General features: G+C 47.9%; 1 protein-coding gene across 2 annotated transcripts in view; it reads left to right on the forward strand.

The window, feature by feature from the left end:
- LOC140076938 (inositol-trisphosphate 3-kinase C-like) overlaps positions 1–17,941 on the forward strand; it is a 33,036-nt gene extending 15,095 nt beyond the window's left edge. For both annotated transcript variants that reach the window (XM_072123741.1, XM_072123742.1), the window contains 6 exons: positions 14,859–14,958; positions 15,083–15,296; positions 15,441–15,645; positions 15,833–15,934; positions 16,633–16,704; positions 17,124–17,941. In XM_072123741.1, the coding sequence (XP_071979842.1) occupies positions 14,859–14,958; positions 15,083–15,296; positions 15,441–15,645; positions 15,833–15,934; positions 16,633–16,704; positions 17,124–17,327 (897 nt within the window). In that variant the 3' untranslated portion in view covers positions 17,328–17,941. The remainder of the gene's footprint in view (positions 1–14,858; positions 14,959–15,082; positions 15,297–15,440; positions 15,646–15,832; positions 15,935–16,632; positions 16,705–17,123) is intronic.
- Positions 17,942–20,947: the final 3,006 nt, after the last annotated feature.

Raw genomic sequence — 20,947 nt, forward strand, 5'->3', positions numbered from 1 at the left:
AATCAGGCAAATGGGACCACCCTCCCCTCCCCATGGACAGACCCCCTTGATCCTTGGTTTTGAGGTGAGACTCATTCTAAAGCTCGACCATGTTGCCAGCCCGGCAAAAAAAGATTTTGCGAATAGCGACAAACTTAACACTTTGCTTCCTTTGGTTTGTGGTGTAAACATAGTTTGATGCCTGCAGCGAGTGTCTGCTCTTTAGCGAGACGGGTTTGGCTGAAGTTGCAGGGCGGCGCGGTGCCCGTCGGGGAACGCTCAAGGATGTACTAATGCAAACTGAGGCGCGGCCGTGTCCCTTTTATTAAGCAGGGTGTTTCATCCTAATATTTCCCATGTCCTCTCGGTTCAGTACATTTCTCAGAAGCCTCTGTCGTCGTCCCTCTGTTATTCCTCCTGGAAGTTCAGTATTGATGAGACCTGGGTACAACATATGTTCCTAAATATCCTGCAGACTAATCTGATCTTCACCTACTTTTAAGGCGTTGAGAATTTTCGTTAGGCCGAGATTCACACCTCGTCTTCTGCCTCCTGCCGGCGGACATGTTTTTCCCACAAAAAAAAAATAAGGATCTGAACGTGTGCTGAGGCGAATGCGTTACTGATTATGGGTAAGATGGATGTACAGGCCGTGTGCTTGTCCTGTGGCGACTGTAAGCAGACAACGAGATGTGGGTCAGGCGGCACCTCATGTATTAGTGGGATCACGTACGTTCAACCAATCTAATTCTAGAATTTCACATGCCACGGCCTGGTCCTGCCACTTTCTCCGCCACTTTGGTCTTGATTTTTGCCCAGTCGGTGGCTCTTGAGATTTCAGCGTTGATCGGAGGGGAAGGAAGCAAGGACGAGAGCAGCCGGGGGACGAGAGAGTCCTAACCGTGCCACAGGACACTCCGCAGCAGCGGGGACGTCGGCCATGTAGCGGCGGGAGGGTGGCTCTGCAGCAGCGGGGACGTCGGCCATGTAGCGGCGGGAGGGTGGCTCTGCAGCAGCGGGGACGTCGGCCATGTAGCGGCGGGAGGGTGGCTCTGCAGCAGCGGGGATGTCGGCCATGTAGCGGCGGGAGGGTGGCTCTGCAGCAGCGGGGACTTCGGCCATGTAGCGGCGGGAGGGTGGCTCTGCAGCAGCGGGGACGTTGGCCATGTAGCGGCGGGAGGGTGGCTCTGCAGCAGCGGGGACGTCGGCCATGTAGCGGCGGGAGGGTGGCTCTGCAGCAGCGGGGACGTCGGCCATGTAGCGGCGGGAGGGTGGCTCTGCAGCAGCGGGGACGTCGGCCATGTAGCGGCGGGAGGGTGGCTCTGCAGCAGCGGGGACGTCGGCCATGTAGCGGCGGGAGGGTGGCTCTGCAGCAGCGGGGACGTCGGCCATGTAGCGGCGGGAGGGTGGCTCTGCAGCAGCGGGGACGTCGGCCATGTAGCGGCGGGAGGGTGGCTCTGCAGCAGCGGGGACGTCGGCCATGTAGCGGCGGGAGGGTGGCTCTGCAGCAGCGGGGACGTCGGCCATGTAGCGGCGGGAGGGTGGCTCTGCAGCAGCGGGGACGTCGGCCATGTAGCGGCGGGAGGGTGGCTCTGCAGCAGCGGGGACGTCGGCCATGTAGCGGCGGGGACGTCGCTGTTGCTTCATTTCTTGAACCAACTGTTTTAACAACCAATCTGGATGGACCCGCATGTCGCTCTGTGTAGACCGTCTCCTGGTTGTGATAATTTTTGGCTAAACCTGATCCACGGGTCCATCCGACCCCTTAATGTGTAACTCCTATCCCAATTCTGCCCGCCAATGGTCAATGTTTTAGGGAGATAAGACACCGGATCTGGCGTATTCCTCTCTTCAGATTAAAACCACATGCATGCTCAGCCGTCACGAAGGGAAAAGCGGTAGAAAGAAGTCCCTGTCGGCTGAAGGAGCCATCGGTGGAGAGACGTGATGTACACCGGTCCTGCCCCGAGGCCACCATTAGGTGTATTTTAGGAAATGTGTTTTTCAATAGAGGCATTTAGTCGGTGGCCAGTACATGGGGATAATCTAGTGAAACAAGACAAAGGCACGACCCCCCCCCCCCCCCAGGCCCGAACAATACGCCCTTTATCACGGAGAGAACGAGGCCGCCGTCAGCCTGTGTGTTTAGTCTTGGCTTCAATTAAACCCATTAACCAGCGGCTATAAATAGTCAGCCAGGTTCAGACTTGCTGGTTAATGAGTCAGCGAGATCCACGTGACGCTCCGCAATTAATGAAATTAACAGGAAAAAAAACCCTCTTATTTTGGACGCCGTTGACTTTACAAGTCGTGGCAAAGTATGACGGATGGATCTGTGTCCGATTTCTCCGCATGTAATAAAGTGAGGAATGTTCCTGCTCGTTTCCGCTACACGTGAGGAGACTGAGGAGACGCGTTGAATACTTTGGCCAAGTTTACGGAATTGATTTTGATTAATTGTAAAACGAAAAAAAATTCTTTTTTTATTCCATATTTTAGTCCACAGGAATTCGCAGTAAGTTTAGGACCCAATAAGCTAATACAGAGGTTACAGTCTCTTATTTTGGTGAAGTAGCAGAATATTTTTTAATTTTTTAGGGGACCCAACCTGTAGACATCATGTAATTCCTCATTTGGCCTGCAGAGGCAGTGCAGGGAAAGTGAATAGTTGCTGTTGTGTCCAGCTTGGTGGCTCCATTCTTCAGGGGTGCAGTGGGGTTACCACGGACTCTTGTTCTCGTGGCAAAGAGGCCCCCATCAATCATAATGTTAGCCCATAAGCCTAAGCAATAAAGCCATTGTATAATGGTCTAGGTCCCCGTTATATAGCGGCCTCGTTATAACACGGTCTCCATTAGGCGTTGTCCATAGGTCGGATTTGCTCACAATGGCCGTTCCTCTCCGTATCAAGTTCTCGGTAAACACTACTCCTGTAGAACAAACACGGAGCGTCGCAGTGGTCTGGCTATTTCTGTAGACTTGTTTACTCGCGGCTTTTTTTATACCATACTTTTGTGTATCTTTCCTCTTCCAGCAATGTTCACGCTTGTGCGACTGTGTGACAGGAGGGAGCTGACCTGCGCAGGACAAAGAGAGCCCTGTGTTTGGATAGAGCTGAAGTGTTTGAGTCACGGCCGGGGCGGTCTAAATACAAGTCCAGTTCTCGAAAAATATTGGGTTGCTTATAAACGTCCCTTTAAAAATTTGCCTCTGAGGGGAGGGGGGGGGGGGGTCTAGATGGGTCATTTTAGGTCAGCACAAAATGCCCTCTGTCCTAGACTGACAAAGAGCATGTGAAGCCCAACGTCGGGGGCAGAGGTCGCATTAACGCCTCACCACGCGTCTATGACGCGTGATGAGGCACGATTACCCCCCAAAATAATCGCCATGCGTAAAAGTACGCATGGCGATTATCATGTGTAGCGCGCGGGTCGACGCGCTCATTTGCAGGATCGCGATTCGCGATCATAATGAGAATCGCCGCGCACCGCTCTGCGCACAAGGCCAATAACCAAGCTCCTTTCACACTGCTGATGTTAAGCAGCGTGTATGGGGCTTTGTTATTGGCTGCACGCCTGCCCCTCAACCTTGTATATTACTCAAGCCCCTCCTGACTGTGCACTTGCTGTGGGCGGAGCTTGGAGACGGCGGGAGCTGTGGGAGTCAGGACTAAGCAGTGTGGTTCCTGGGTCCCGGTGAGCGGTTTCAGAATTTTGTGAGTGTGTAATTAAAATATGTACATTGCCTATTTCACAGCCACAGTGAAGACTGTGGCGTTTCACCTATAGTGGTTGTGCACTTTTGCAAGGATTAAGTTATTGCATACACAGTAGTTACATAGAACAGTACAGACATGAGACATTCACACTGCACATGCAGTGTAAGACAGGTGGATTACCAGGTGCAGGCAAACGTTTATATTTGTCCTCTGTCAGGTAAATGGAGGACCTTATATTTGGGCAGAAAAGCTCCCTGTATTAGCCCTGATGTTTATGGTACATGAGATCAATTTAACCCCTTAAGGACGCAGGGTTTTTCAGCTCATTTCTCGCTCTCCAACTTCAAAAATCCATAACTTTTTCATTTTTACGTGTACAGAGCTGTGTGAGGGCTTATTTTGTGCGTAACAAATTTTACTTTCCCGTAATGTTATTTATTTTAACGTGCCGTGTACTGCGAAGCTGAAAAAAAATTCCAAATGTGGAAAAATTGAAAAAAACCTGCACGTGCGTCACGTTCTTGTGGGCTCAGTTTTTACGACTTTCACTCTTCGCTCCAAATAACACGCCTACTTTATTCTTTGGTTCGGTGCGATCGCGGTGATACCAAATTTATATAGGTTTTATTGTGTTTTAATACATTTTCAAAAATTAAACGAATGTGTACAAAAAAGAAAAAAAAAATTTTGCCATCTTCTGACGCTAATAACTTTTTTATACTTTGGTGCACGGAGATGTGTGAGGGGTCATTTTTTGCGAAATGAGGCGACGTTTTCATTGCTACCATTTTGAGGTCTGTGCGACATTTTGATCATTTTTTTATTTCATTTTTTATGTTATGTAAAAAGGTGCAAAAGTTGCATTTCGGACATTTGGGCGCCATTTCCCGCCTCGGAGGTCACCGCTGCCCGTAACCGTTTTTATATTTTGATAGATCGGGCATTTTGGGACGCGGCGATACCTATTATGTTTGTGATTTTTACTGTTTATTATGTTTTATATCCGTTCTAGGGAAAGGGGGTGATTTGAACTTTTAATATTTTATTAATGTTTTTTATTTTTTAAACTTTTTTTTTCACTATTTTTTAGACCATCTAGGGTACATTAACCCTAGATGGTCAGATCGCTCTTACCATATACTGCAATACTACAGTATTACAATATATGGCATTTTTGCAGGTCATACGTTACAATGAGCCACTGGCTCATTGTAACGAACCTGCATAAGCCATGTAGCCTCGTGTCAAAAGAATACCCGAGGCTACCATGGCAACCGATCGCCGGCCCCCGATGACGTTCGGGGGCGCGGCGATCGTAAAAAAGATGGCGTCGCCCGCGCGCCGCCGTCTTTTAAACGCCTCCGGCGTGTGAGTGTAGTGTGTGCTGTGTGCGCAGTGTGTGCTGTGTGCGCAGTGTGTGTGTGCTGTGTGCGCAGTGTGAGTGTAGTGTGTGCTGTGTGCGCAGTGTGAGTGTAGTGTGTGCTGTGTGCGCAGTGTGAGTGTAGTGTGTGCTGTGTGCGCAGTGTGAGTGTAGTGTGTGCTGTGTGCGCAGTGTGAGTGTAGTGTGTGCTGTGTGCGCAGTGTGAGTGTAGTGTGTGCTGTGTGCGCAGTGTGAGTGTAGTGTGTGCGCAGTGTGAGTGTAGTGTGTGCTGTGTGCGCAGTGTGAGTGTAGTGTGTGCGCAGTGTGAGTGTAGTGTGTGCTGTGTGCGCAGTGTGAGTGTAGTGTATGCGCAGTGTGAGTGTAGTGTGTGCTGTGTGCTGTGTGAGTGTAGTGTGTGCTGTGTGCGCAGTGTGAGTGTAGTGTGTGCTGTGTGCGCAGTGTGAGTGTAGTGTGTGCTGTGTGCGCAGTGTGAGTGTAGTGTGTGCTGTGTGCGCAGTGTGAGTGTAGTGTGTGCTGTGTGCGCAGTGTGAGTGTAGTGTGTGCGCAGTGTGAGTGTAGTGTGTGCTGTGTGCTGTGTGAGTGTAGTGTGTGCTGTGTGCGCAGTGTGAGTGTAGTGTGTGCTGTGTGCGCAGTGTGAGTGTAGTGTGTGCTGTGTGCGCAGTGTGAGTGTAGTGTGTGCTGTGTGCGCAGTGTGAGTGTAGTGTGTGCTGTGTGCGCAGTGTGAGTGTAGTGTGTGCGCAGTGTGAGTGTAGTGTGTGCTGTGTGCGCAGTGTGAGTGTAGTGTGTGCGCAGTGTGAGTGTAGTGTGTGCTGTGTGCGCAGTGTGAGTGTAGTGTGTGCGCAGTGTGAGTGTAGTGTGTGCTGTGTGCGCAGTGTGAGTGTAGTGTGTGCGCAGTGTGAGTGTAGTGTGTGCTGTGTGCTGTGTGAGTGTAGTGTGTGCTGTGTGCGCAGTGTGAGTGTAGTGTGTGCTGTGTGCGCAGTGTGAGTGTAGTGTGTGCTGTGTGCGCAGTGTGAGTGTAGTGTGCGCAGTGTGAGTGTAGTGTGTGCTGTGTGCGCAGTGTGAGTGTAGTGTGTGCTGTGTGCGCAGTGTGAGTGTAGTGTGTGCTGTGTGCGCAGTGTGAGTGTAGTGTGTGCTGTGTGCGCAGTGTGAGTGTAGTGTGTGCGCAGTGTGAGTGTAGTGTGTGCTGTGTGCGCAGTGTGAGTGTAGTGTGTGCGCAGTGTGAGTGTAGTGTGTGCTGTGTGCGCAGTGTGAGTGTAGTGTGTGCGCAGTGTGAGTGTAGTGTGTGCTGTGTGCGCAGTGTGAGTGTAGTGTGTGCGCAGTGTGAGTGTAGTGTGTGCTGTGTGCGCAGTGTGAGTGTAGTGTGTGCTGTGTGCGCAGTGTGAGTGTAGTGTGTGCTGTGTGCGCAGTGTGAGTGTAGTGTGTGCTGTGTGCGCAGTGTGAGTGTAGTGTGCGCAGTGTGAGTGTAGTGTGTGCTGTGTGTGAGTGTAGTGTGTGCTGTGTGCGCAGTGTGCTACCCAAATTTTCATACTCCTCCTCGGGTAAAAATACTCCTCAAAAATGGTGAGAGGAGTATTTTTACCCTTCTGGAAAAATGTTAGTGCGACCTCTGGTCGGGGGTCTGCCGGAGCATCCGGTCTGGTATCTCCATGGAATTGAATGCCCTCTGTAATTTCCCGTTATCCAAAAAAAAAATGTATAAAATAGTCGGCTATACTACTAATAAATTATCCAAGGGTTTTTCATAGATAAAATATTCATAGATAATGTAAAGAAAATAAATATCATGTAAAACATATTAGTTTTGAGGATCTCTGACAAACGTAGGGCAATGCGGGTTGTCTCTCTCTAAACGTCTCAATAAAGTTTAATTGAAGGCTGTCCATGAATCCATGTTAGTTGCCAGGCTAAATAACCAATCAAAAGCGCGTCTAAAAACATTAATATGGAGACGACAATTCTATTTGTCCGCCTTGTGAATAGCAGGAAAGGCAGGAATAGCAAAGAGCTTCACGAGAAAAAAAAGAGCGGGAAAAACTAATACCAGAAATTACCTCAAAAGGTACTACTTAAGCCAGGAAAGGACCCTCTATCCCCCGATTCCTATCGTCCCATCTCCCTACTTAATTCGGACGTAAAAATCCTTGCAAAAATATTGGCGACACGACTGAACAAAGTGATCACCTCCCTGGTACATCCAGACCAAACTGGTTTTATGCCTGGCAAGAGCACAGACATTAACATTCAGAGGTTGTTTCTGAATATAGCGGCTGCTAGGGATGTCTCTGATCCTGGTTATGTGCTATCACTAGACACTTGTAAGGCATTCGACTCGGTAGAGTGGCCATATTTGTGGCTCCTGCTATCGAAAATAGGGATCGGCCCTAGATTCCTTGCCTTCGTAAGGCTACTATACCACGAGCCCAAAGCCAGGATCAGGACAAATTTGGACGTTTCTGGGACATTCTCTATGGGGAGAGGCACGAGGCAGGGTTGTCCATTGTCCCCTCTCCTGTTTGCCCTTGCTATAGAGCCCCTTGCCTTGGCGATCCGGGAGTCTGTTGATATACGTGGCATCGTCCGTGGCCCGATAGTAGAAAAGGTGTCATTATACGCAGATGATGCTATTGTATACTTACAAGATGTTGGGCCTTCCCTAGCGTCCCTCTTATCCCTGATAGATAGGTTCGGTTCATTCTCGGGTCTCAGGATCAACTGGAGCAAATCTGTGTTATTCCCATTATCAGAAATAAATGTATCATCCATGTCTTTTCCGGTTCCCCTCCAGGTTGTTTCTCGTTTTAAGTACTTGGGTGTGTGGGTCTCTGGGAATGTCAGGGCGTACCCAGAACTTAACCTTGAGCCTCTAATGACAGACACAGAGTCCCGCCTACGTAGTTGGTCCTCTCTCCCACTCTCCCTACTGGGCCGTATCAATATTTTTAAGATGATATACCTTCCCAAATTTTTGTATCTGTTCCATGTTTGCCCGGTTGTGCTCCCTAGGAAGCTATTTAGGCGCATTGAAAGTATGTTGCGTGCGTTCTACTGGCAGGGGGGTCCACCTCGCTTCAGTCTGGAAGTGTTGCAGGCCCCGAAGGAGAGGGGGGGTATGGCAGCCCCAGACATGTATATGTACTACTTGGCCTCCCAACTTGTTTATGCTAGGTGGTGGATCGATATTGACAGATCAAACGCGGCCACTGCGCTGGCTGGGGCTCTCCTGGGATCGTATGAAGCCCTCACTAGCTTATTGTACAGATACAAGTCATCTACATCTATCATTATGCCGCTGAAAGCAGTTGCAGTAAATTGGCAACGGGCACAAGGGCTAGTCCGTACTGCCGCCCCTACTCCTCAGTCCCCTAGAACTCCTCTCTGGCGTAACCCGTGGTTGGTCAACTTTGTTTCTCTCCCTGGTTGGACTATGTGGGGGGGTGCAGGAATCAAATTTCTTGGTCAGCTCTTGTCTACAACCTCAGAATTCCTTTCCTACGCTGAATTAAGTGAGCGTTTTGACTTACCGGCAATAGCGTCTTTCCATTACCTTCAGCTACGCCATGCATTCCAAGCACAGTTTGGCTCTCTCAACTTATCAGTAGAGTTTACTTCCCTAGAAAAACTACTGAGTTCCCCGGAACTTTCTAGACCACTCACCCAATCTTACACCCTTCTTCAGTCCACGCGTAGAAGGCCCTTCGATAAGGCCCTTTTGCGTTGGAGGGAAGATATCCCAGACCTCTTGGATGAGGAATGGAAAGAAGTTGAATCATCCTTCTTTGAAAATATTGTAAGCGCTAGGGACTCTCTGGTCCAAACGAAGTTCCTCCATCGCATTTATTATACCCCTGAAAAACTATGTCGTATAGGCGTTATAGAGGAGGACACTTGTTTCCGATGTCAAGCTGCTAGTGGGTCCTTTCTACACTGTGTGTGGTCCTGCAGCAGGGTTCAGCCATTCTGGGCTGCAGTTATGGAATTTCTGCATACACACTTTGACATGCCCCGTGTCCTATCACCCAAAGTCTGCCTCCTGGGTATAATTAATGAATTAGTCCATGGGCATTATGATAAGATCTTCTGTAGATTTGCCCTTTATTATGCACGAAAGGTAGTCATAATGTCATGGAAAGATCCCGACATCCCCGCCTTAAAGCGTTGGATGCTACTGATAAATAAGTTTATACCCCACTATCGTACGGTATATCAACACAGAGGTTGTCCGCAAAAATTTGACCTGGTCTGGGGAAGGTGGTGTAACACCCCGCGTACTGCTGCGTAAGGGTACGGATTCTTGTTTCTAGCATCCTTAATCCCACCTGGTGTGTCAAGGGGGAAGGGGGAGGAAGTGTGTGAATGTAGTTGTTGTTGTTGTATGTGTGATGTGCGAGTGAGTTGGTAGCTTGGGCTGCGGTAACGCTTCATTTACATTATACTATACCTAACAGCAATGGCAATGTCAAATTATGTCTTATAAGGTCAAGACGCATCGTTACTGTCAAAATATTGTTGCCGCAATGTATGTATGACATTGTATTTCTGTACCAAGTTGTATTAATGTTGTTCCTATAAAAGTTCTAAAAAATTCCAAAAATAAACACTTTTAAAAAAAGAAATTACCTCAAAAAAATACCTAATCCTGAGGTAAATTTAAGTGGCCATAACCAGAAAATGTGAAACAGCTGTAAAAGTGAGAACATTCATAGAGGACTGTGACACCCTGCATTCCCTTACACAATTGGTTCCAGGTGGTCCCTACATTCCCATAGGAATTTATGAGAACATGAAAAATATGGCCGCCACACGGATTACACACAGTGTAATGTGGGTTTGGTCGCATGTGGCCCCTGACGAGGTTGGTACAAGCAAGTGACATCATTTGCAGGCCTTTACGTTTGGTCACACAGACAATTTTTTTTTACACACCGATAACTTAAGGGCCACGGATCTGTTGTTTGTGGCCCACAAGCTGCACTTGTTCCTTTACGACTAGGTTAACTTTGTACATAGAGTTGTCAACTTTTGTCGGCTTCCACTTTTTCCAATGAATGAGAGAGACTTCGAGATATGGAAAAAATACTTTTTTAGGAGGTTGTCAGAACTGTTCCTTGAGAACCAAATTCCCACACCCACCTAACTAGTCACGTCTCCCAATTCCTGTCAGTGTAAATGTCAGTCATGAAAAATGCCACCGTTTTCCAGCGAGGGGGGGCCCCCCTCATAAATACATGATTTATGCAATAATTTTGGGCGTGCAAGGAAAATCCCATGCCTCACATAAGTGCATTGTATTATATGCCTGCCGGAGAGCCTCGCGGAGTGAGCCCCTCGTGGGTCATTTCCCCCTCCAGAAATCTTGTGTGATGTGGTGGAATTTCTGGTAACAGACGAGTCATTTTTCGTACAGCGGGGAAAGTACAGCTTTATGGATCCTACAAGGAAAGATGTGTAGTTCCTGAATGTTACGTATAATTTAGTTGCTGGTTTTTCCCCTAGTTAAAGAAATAAATACAAGCGCCTGTGTCGTGTACGCAGGTATGTGCTTGCGGGGAACGGGTATCACTTGACTGAGCTGAAAAGAATTTCTGGTTTCGCGAGTCCTTCATTCTCCATTCTCAAATTTCTGCATGTTTTTTGAATGGTGTCAGGATACGACGGGGTCACCGCAGCCAGAACCTACGGGTGACGGGGTCACTGCGCACATATGTGCACCCGACCTCTACTTCCTTAAACTCGTTTACAACCTTCTCTCGAATTTTGGTTTACTTGGCGTCAAGCGTGTGTAATTTTTACCTCAGGATTGTTCATGGAAACCTCCTTCCGTTTTTACGGCTCGGAGCTGCATTTGCTTGACAGATGGTCGGGAATTTACATTTTCCGATTTTCCTCGTTTCCACTGTTTGTGTAAATGATGCTTTATTCCAACAGCTGCAACCGCGACGGAGCGGAGTTCATGTAAACAGCGGCGTCCAAACCGAAGGCCCGTATATATATTCTCTCGTTTTCCGTACAAATTTAGTCATCCTGACAGGAAAAGTACAATTATTAGACTCCAAAGCCTTCTGTAAGCAGCTATTTGTCATGACATCGGCCTCTGGACTCCGGATACACTCAGGAAGTCGGGAATGGACTTGGCTGGAGCTGCTACACATGCGATTGTCCGCAGAATTATACACAATTCCAAGATTCCCGGAGTGATTTGTCCCACGGAGAAGCTTGTGGTGGGATGTGTGGCCCTTTTCTTTGTTTTGGAAGCAAGATCCTCCTAATGTAGCCTCTGGGGTGCCACAATATGGGTTTTAGCACTTTTTTGTTTTTATTTAAAATTTTTTTTTTTCCTTTTTATATTGTGTATTTTCTATATTACAATACGGCAGCCACAGTTTTAGAGGAAGAATGACAGAAATATATATCCGTATCCACATACATATGTTAAGGCCCCATCTAGTACAGTATTAAGGAGCTGTAAAACTTGTGTAAAAAAACATAATATGGTCATGACTGGAATAAAGGATTAGGGACAATTATGGCGTTTTCTAAGACTGGCATTCAGACTGGTGTAGGTTTGGGACATAACTTATACAAATTTTTTTTCCTTAAAATTTACAGTAGTTATTTCCCAGAGCAGATGGGACTATGGGTTGTGAATGGGGAGCAGTGGGGGGTGGTGGTTTCAGTATATATTTGAGTATAAGCCTAGGTACCTAATTTAACACTGGGAAAACCTATTGACTTGAGTATAATCCGAGGGTGGGACATGCATTGGTCACAGCCTCCTGCCAGTATATGGCCCCTGCCCCCTAGTATATAGCCAGCAGCCCATGGCCCCAGTATATAGCCTGCCAGACCAAAGACCAAAGGATGATGTTGCGTCTTCCAGTCTTCAAAATGGAAGGAACTGAGGTATTTTTTTGCAACCCTTTTACGGTGCATTATTTTGGGTCTCTTCTAATCTCCTGAGCGGTCATATCCTTCGTGGCCGCTGTTCGCGATGGAAAAACAATCATGTGCCTTTGATAGCGTCGGCGTCGGGTGTCCATCTGCTGGAGTAATTTTCCTACAGATATTTGTGGTGTTCATCAGTCAAACAGTCTCTACCCCCCCCCCCCCCACTATTTCCACAGATGTCAATCTGGTCTTTTTCGGACCTTACAACAGTCCTGTTAGTTCGTCGTCACATCTGCAGGCGGCCATTTATGCACAAACTGGGTTGTATCCAACTAATGTGATCGCTTGTGACTGACGTCTGGTTGAAGGCCTCAGTATCAAGACAACAATATTGGAGGAAGCGTTTGATCAGTGAGGTTCCTGGGTCCAAGCAGTGTCACGTTACACCTATCCCTTTACCACAAGGAAAAGCTCGATTTCCGATCCGCCGCCGGGTGTGTTCAGAGTTTGGACTTCGTACGGTCACTCGAGCCGTCTATTGTAAGAGAAGCAGCGACCTGCGGTCACGTGACTGGATCTCTAGGAATCTATCGCTGCGATTTATCAGGACATTTCTTAGGAGTCTCCTGTTTTGAGGCGTTTTTGACCAGTTTTATGTCTAGTTTTTACATATTTCGTGAGTGTCAGGTTTGGTCTGTGGCCGGGGACCTGCCTCCTGTTCTTCCAGCATGCCCCGGGTATTGGAGTTAGGACTTTGCCCCCGCACTGTGTAACACTTGGAGAATTCACGCTCTCAGTAGAGTTTACACACAGACGACATCTGTGACTGCGACCGGGTGACGCTCCCCCGACTCCTTGTTTTCTGACCTTATGCGGCTGTCCCGCTGATGGACGTGTCCAGTGATGAGGTAACGTCCGCTTTTTACGTGGTGGTTTTCCAAGATTTGTAATTGGGTTCTGTGGTTGGTTATTGCTGTGATCGTCAGAGGTCCTCATAATGGTCGGTCAAACTCTTCGACCCATTTCACCAGGACCTGCTGGACCGTCTTATGTGTGTGGGGGTCTCCAGACTCAGAAAGTGTGACCTCTGTGATGTGATCATCCGGTCTCGACAGTCACGTGACATACATGAATCCCCCTCGTCTGGAAGTGGTGGGGAATAAAGTGTCCTCACTGGACGAGAGGGACTTTAGTTTTGTAATTATTTATTATTTTTGAGTCGGCAACTCCTTAAGTAACTCTCTCAAAAATGTCTAGGACTATCGACCACCCGATGTTGGCTGTGACCGTAGGACATTGGTGGGGTGGAGGGTTAGGAGACTGACCTTTTGTGGGTTGTGTATTTTTTTTTTTTTTTTGTCTTCATAATGATGATTGGTTGTGCTGTGTAATGGACCTCCTGAGATGATTGGTTGTGCTGTGTAATGGACCTCCTTGGATGATTGGTTGTGCTGTGTAATGGACCTCCTGAGATGATTGGTTGTGCTGTGTAATGGACCTCCTTAGATGATTGGTTGTGCCGTGTAATGGACCTCCTTGGATGATTGGTTGTGCTGTGTAATGGACCTCCTTGGATGATTGGTTGTGCTGTGTAATGGACCTCCTTAGATGATTGGTTGTGCTGTGTAATGGACCTCCTGAGATGATTGGATGTGCTGTGTAATGGGCCTCCTGAGATGATTGGTTGTGCTGTGTAATGGACCTCCTCAAATGATTGGTTGTGCTGTGTAATGGACCTCCTCAGATGATTGGTTGTGCTGTGTAATGGACCTCCTGAGATGATTGGTTGTGCTGTGTAATGGACCTCCTGAGATGATTGGTTGTGCTGTGTAATGGACCTCCTCGGATGATTGGTTGTGCCGTGTAATGGACCTCCTGAGATGATTGGTTGTGCTGTGTAATGGACCTCCTCAGATGATTGGTTGTGCCGTGTAATGGACCTCCTCAGATGATTGGTTGTGCCGTGTAATGGACCTCCTCAGATGATTGGTTGTGCTGTGTAATGGACCTCCTTAGATGATTGGTTGTGCTGTGTAATGGACCTCCTTAGATGATTGTTTGAGCCGTGTAATGGACCTCCTGAGATGATTGGTTGTGCCGTGTAATGGACCTCCTGAGATGATTGGTTGTGCTGTGTAATGGACCTCCTGAGATGATTGGTTGTGCCGTGTAATGGACCTCCTGAGATGATTGGTTGTGCTGTGTAATGGACCTCCTCGGATGATTGGTTGTGCTGTGTAATGGACCTCCTTGGATGATTGGTTGTGCTGAAGGCTCTCGTGAAACCTTGTGTGCTCCAGTTTTAGGGTTTGTTGCAGGCGCCTATTGATCGCCTCCTTTAAGTATCAACAAGCCGCAGATGCCTGACCCAGCGTGTCCGTACCCACAGCGAGCGCTTGAGCAGCCGCCAGAGTCAGTATTGTTTCTCTCCCCCTTGGACTCCCTCCAGCAGTTTAATACATTTACAGCGACGCGCAGCCATTTTTTTTATTTCTCTTTCTTTTGCCAAACGTTGCAAGTCCACGGGTCACAAACTAATTAGATGACTTGTAGCTCGTCAGCCGCGACACCATCCGAAACTGTGGGTTAGTCCTGTAACGTGCCGTGAGGAACAAAGGGAGCCGCCGCTACTCTGGGGTCATATACAGAGGTCACCGCGGAGTCCATGGCATCTCGGAGGTCATGGATGATTTCCCTGTGATGGTTCTCTTGTTCGTTCATCCTCCCCAGGTGTCTGGATGACCTTTTTTTCGGAAACTGTAAACCAGGTGCTGGGTGGCGCCTTCACGAAAATACTCTGCATGTTTCCAAGATAAACTTGTGGTTAGACGTGACCGTTCCTCCGAGAATATCTCCAGCTCACAGCTCGTTGTCTTCTTGCTTCTTGTTTTGCAGAGCACATCCTGGAGGAAGCTGAAGAACATGGTCCACTGGTCACCGTTTGTGGTGTCCTTCAAAAAGCACTACCCATGGGTCCAACTCGCCGGACACGCAGGTAAGGAACATCTTCTGAGAGGTCAACTGTGAGTGAGGGACGGAAGGAACTTCTCATCCTCGGAGCGTAATCCTGGGGAGAGTCGCCACAGATCAGAAACCGAGTCCCACTTATCTGCCTGTAGGTAACTTCAAGGCCGGGGAATACGGGAAAATCCTGAAGAAGTTCTGTCAGTGCGAGCAGCAATGCTTAGAATGGTTGAACCGAGACTCTCTGAGGCCGTTTGTCCCGGGGTATTTTGGAGTGGTGGAGAAGGAAGGAGAGACCTACAACCAGATGGAGGACCTTCTGTCAGAGTTTGACTCTCCTTCTATCATGGACTGTAAAATGGGTGTACGGTGAGTGATGTGTCGGAGTTCTCCTGTGGGGGTCAGTTTACCCCCCCCCCCCATAACCTCCGCCATGGTCTGTCTTCACACCGGCACTGCTTGGGGCTCAGGATATTTCTGCTTTCTTCTGATCATCCTCTTCTTCTTCTGCAGGACATATCTAGAGGAGGAACTGGTCAAGGCTCGGGAGAAGCCCAAGCTCAGAAAGGACATGTATGAGAAGATGATCGCCGTGGACCCCGAGGCGCCGACAGAAGAGGAGCACAGACAGAGGGCCATCCTAAAACCTAGATACATGCAATGGAGGGAGACCCTGAGCTCCACCGCGACCCTGGGCTTCAGAATAGAAGGAATCAAGGTGAGGAGAACCACATCGGCCTCGTCCTACAAGTCTGATACATCCAGTCATTGTCCCTTTCAAGTCTTGGTTTTTCCAGATTTAACACAAACTCTCTGGAGATGTTATCGTGACCGGCTCAGGACTATTGTGCGTGGAACCAGTAAAACCTGTAAACCCGATGTCACCCGCTTGTTTCTTCTTGCAGAGAGCGGATGGGACGTGCGACACAAACTTCAAGAAGACCAAACACCGGGAGCAGGTGATGCGAGCGCTCGAGGACTTCGTGGACGGCAATAAGAACATTTTGGTGAGTATCTGGTGACGTCACCGGGGACCTCATGTTTTGGACTTTGCAGGACTTATAGGGGCAGACTTGATTTTTAAGACTTGATTCTGATTTAATTTGCACCATAAACTGTCTGTAATGAAGGGTTTGGGGGCACATGGCCGTGGTCGCTCTGTGAATATTGCACCACGCAGGGGGTGGATTTCATGGACTGACCACAATGCCAAGGACAGGACTCTGAACGGTGTAGTGAAATATGCATCGTTTGATGCTTGGAGTTACGTCCTCTCTGCTTGGGTCATCGTGTGAAATGTTGCCAGTGCTCTGTATATCGGGGAAAACCACCGACAAAAATATTTGGAATGATATAATGTTGTAATAAATGGGTTGTGGTTTAGTGGGGCAAAAATTCTGAAAACAAGACAAAATTTGCTCCGGTTGTAAAACTGAGCCAATAAATAGGATGCAGACAGTTAGACTAGAAAGTCTTAAAGGGGTTTTCAAGGAATTCTAGAAAACGTCACATGTCCTGGTCTTATGTCCGTATTATGTGTCAGCTTCTGGGTTCCAGTGGCTTCAGAACCTGCTGGAGCCACGGATGGGCCACGGCGGGTCTTGTGCAGTATCTGGATGCTTCAGGTCGTTGGAGCCTGAAGCTTTAGTCCTGTTGTCTGACCCTGGATAATAACATCTTGGATTCTTGTTTGTTTTAATTGCAGAAAAATTACTTAACGAGATTGAAAGATCTCCGCGTGGAACTGGAGAAGTCCGAGTTTTTCAAGCACCACGAGGTATCTGTATATATATGTATCTCACATGTTATTCAGTCATAAGTGAGGGACGGCCATGGATTACTACGTGTATTGTCAGGCCCAGTCTGGAATAGTCTCCGGGTTTATGGAGAATGACATTCCGGAGTATAATTCCCCTTCAGATTGTAATCCGTATCCAGACTGCGGAGGTCATGTGATCGGCCTTGTCACATACACAGTACATGGCATGTAGATTTCTATACCCCTTGTACATTGTGTATGAGGCCTCCGGAGTCTCTTCTGATGGAGGAAATAAGGATCGGACATGCTGCATTTCATATGCCCGATCCGGAGATGATCTTTCTTGGTTGGTTGGATGATTGTTTGGGGTCTGTAGCGGGTGGGCTGTCACGTTCTGAGCTCTAACCTCCCCCGTGTTCATGTCTTTCTCCCCCCAGGTGGTCGGCAGCTCTTTACTTTTCGTCCACGACTCCTCGGAATTGGCCAAGGTTTGGATGATTGACTTTGGTAAAACCGTTCGGCTCCCAAACAAGCAAACACTAAACCACCGGGTGCCCTGGGTGGAGGGTAACCGGGAGGACGGCTACCTGTGGGGGCTCGACAACCTCATCCACATCTTCTCTGACCTGGTGCGGGACTAGGATCCGCGGCTCCCGACCTCCTCTCTACTTCAGTCTATGGGATCTTACGTTTGTATTATAGACGGACGCCATTTTATTTATGCTTTTTGTAGCCTCCTAGAAACAGAACACTGGAAACTGTACAGGTAAAAGCCGGAGACAAGGCTCCTCCCGCTCTTTTATAATTTGTATATATATATTTTATTACTTCTTTACAAACTGATTTTATTCTATATTTTTATTTTTTTAAACGGTTGAGTTTTTAACCAGATGAAGCGTCAGACGGAGCAATAATATAATATAATGCACCGGCCACGTATCTTATAGCCAGACGTGAGGGGGGGGGCGGCTCCCGTATGTGCCGAGGTTTATGGGTCTGACCTGCGTTACCAGACCCTGCCACCGTCAGGAGTGGTGCTGTTTGAACTATATTTTGGGACAAACTGGTCCAGGTAATTCCCATTTTATAGAGTGATGAATATTACTAGAAAAAAGCCCCCACTTTGTAGTCATTAGGGGGTCTGATGGTAAAGATAAAGGGGATGCACTAGTGTCCCCCAATAAAGCTGCTGTGTGAAAAACTGAAGTGCAGCCCCATCAAAATGAATCGGATCAGGTGCAGGTCTATCCACAGCTGGGGGGTCCGAGTACCACTGTATAGGGGGGACGTAACACTAACGCAACTAAGCACTGACCCCCCCCCCCCCTCATTATAAGGGTCTTAGAGATTAGACCTTCACCAGTGATAAAATGATGGCACAACCCAGTGCCAAATCAGAAGAGTCCTAAAAGGGGCTTACCCGCAAAGAAAAGTTATGCCCTACCCACAGTCCTGAGACCCCCGCAGATCGCTAAAACGAGGGGTCCGACCGACCCCCTCATTGCTCCGTCAGCGTAATGGAGCAGACGGCCGCGCATGACCCTTCCGCTCCATTAATCTCTATGGAACCACTGGAAATTGCTGAGGGCAGCGCTCACCGCTCTCCGTCCGCTCCATAGAGATTAATGGAGCAGAAGGGTCCGCCGGGCCCCTCGTTTTAGCAATTTGCGGGAGGGTCTCGGCACTAAGACCCCCACTGATCAGCAAGTGATCCCGGGGATAGGGCCTAACTTTCCTTCGTGGGAAAATCCCTTTAAGGTTGCGTCATACAACCATTTATTCACCTGGTTGGATAATGGACAAACATCTTCCTACAGACATTACTGGAACCTATTTAAAGGGGTTGTCCATTTTCAGCAAATAATTGATATCGTCTCTGCTTGCTGTCACGCTATAGGAAGCTTCATTGTTATCTGTGGATAAATACCGGTCCCTGGTCATGTGACGTCACACAGGTGCACAGCTGATTATATGCTCTGATTATTATATGTGCACCTGTGTGACGTCACATGATCCGGGATCGGTGTTTATCCACAAGAAGTAAACCTAGAAGCTTCCTATAGAATGACAGCAAGCAGAGATCTAGAAAATGGTGAGGAATTGATACAGAAAGTCTATTGGAAAACTGTATAACTTCACTACAGAAACAGTATCAATTATTTGCTGAAAGTGGACAATCCCTTTAAGGGAAGAGATCACCAGGTGCACTGTAGTCTTGTAGAGTTACTGCAGCTACAAATACGTGAGATATTTGTGTATATGATGTATATAAGAACAGCGCCATCCCTGTCCGCAGATTGGACGTGGTATTGCACCTTGGCTCAGATCCGAGGATGCGAATCTGCGATGCCGGACAAAATCCATAGAAAATTGTGAATTCGGCTTCCGCTAACCAGAAGGTGCCGGTGCATGTGGCTAAACCAAGTGTCCTTCAAGGGAGATCGACTGGAATGGGGATAACAATCTGACCAGTGAGGGTCCTACAATCACAAGTTTGGATCCCCCAGCAATCCGGAGACTGGGGGTCCTGGTCCCACTTCTAGATGGAGCGGTATGTGGAGCATGTGCCCATTCTCTGGAATCTAGTGATTGTAGGACCCTCACTGGTCAGATTGTTATCCCCTATGGCAGCTCTGACCCATTTGTGTGCAATGGGGGGAGGGGAGTAAATGGACCTGCAGAGTGCAGCCCCTCTCACGGCACATAGGAGACCCCCCCCCCCCCCCCCCCCAGCCTATGGACTATGCAGCCGGACGTATAGGTTGTGCATCCGGTGGCTCGTGGAGAACTACAAGTACCTGCATGCCTGGCAGTATTGTGTGACTTGTAGTTCCTCTCCAGCACCAGGCGCTGCCATGTCGTACAGAGATATAACATGGATACAGACTGAAATGTTTCGGGTTCCCGGGTTTGACTAGAAGAATTTTTTTTTTTTTTTTGGTTCCTTTTTAGCCGAAATGAGTTATTTTTACACGATTCCTGTACAATATCTGGAATATGGTTTTTATAATAAACGTGACCTTTGAAAAGGAAGTGGATCTGATGTCATGAAATGTTCTGCTTCTCTATGGAGGGGAACAAACAGGAAGCCCAGAGTACAACCCAAAATAGCTTCCCCCTAACCTGTGCAAGGGTCAGCAATGTACAGCACTCAGCATGTGGTGATACTACAACTCCCAATGTGCCCCATTATGCTGGGAGTTGTATGCAGGCTGAACTAACATACCTACCTACCTACCTACAGCACAGCGGCCTCTTTAGGGGGACAAAACCTAGTGCCGAATTCTCTTTAAACTCCCAACCCGGGTATGAAATGTCCTTCTAGAATTCCCTCTTTTATGTGAAATCTTATTTACCTTTAAAAAAAAAATCCCCTCAAAGTTGTGAAAATAAGCAGAGAAGAGTCATATTTTATCTGAGACGAGTCAAGTTGAGAGGCTGCAGGGGGAGTGTCCCTTCAGAAGCAAATCTATAGCACCTAGAAACATGCTGCTGGTGTCACATTAAAGATAAGAATCCCAACTGTCAGATCAGGTCTATGGTTCCTCAGAACTACATAGACACAGGAAAAGTAATAGGCGGGATCTGGATTATTTTGTGCTGAGCCCAACTACTACTTTACTTGTCCATCTCCTGTTCTGTAGCTTTCTGAACCACCAGCCGGATGTGATCTGAAAGATGATACCAAATGCATGTCAGAAGTGACGCTCCTCGTGCAGCCTCTAAACTTGACTAATCTCAGGCAAAATATGACTCTTCGTTGCTCATCTTTCAGATCGCATCAGTTTTGTGTCTCTGTGATTTGCAGAAGGTTTCTAGGTGCTATAGATGAGGGTATCTGAAGTGACCCGGCCCTACAGCCTCTAAACCGGACTCCTCTGGTGCAATTATGACTCTTCTCTGCTCATTTTCACATGATTTTATTTTTTTTTGTATATACAAATGGGAAAGATTTCAAATAAAAGGGAATTCTAGAAAGGACATTTCATCCCTTGCATGAGGGGTCTGGTAATTTAGTAGGTTAGAACCTGCTAATAGTTTCCTGTAAAGGGCATCGACCACCAGGTATGATGACTATATGCAAATGAGCCAGGGGGGCTCCAGGCTCCATAGGTGTTAAAGGACATCTACCAGGATGAAGGATTGTAAACCCAGCACACTAATGTGTGTGCCCCCTCCTGCAGGATCTGCTCTTCACTTAGCTTTTTATGCCCTGGCTTTAAAATATATGCAGATGAATCTGTGGGGCTCCAGGCACCAT

The sequence above is a fragment of the Engystomops pustulosus genome, chromosome 9, assembly GCF_040894005.1.
Source record: "Engystomops pustulosus chromosome 9, aEngPut4.maternal, whole genome shotgun sequence".
Lineage (NCBI taxonomy): Eukaryota > Metazoa > Chordata > Amphibia > Anura > Leptodactylidae > Engystomops > Engystomops pustulosus.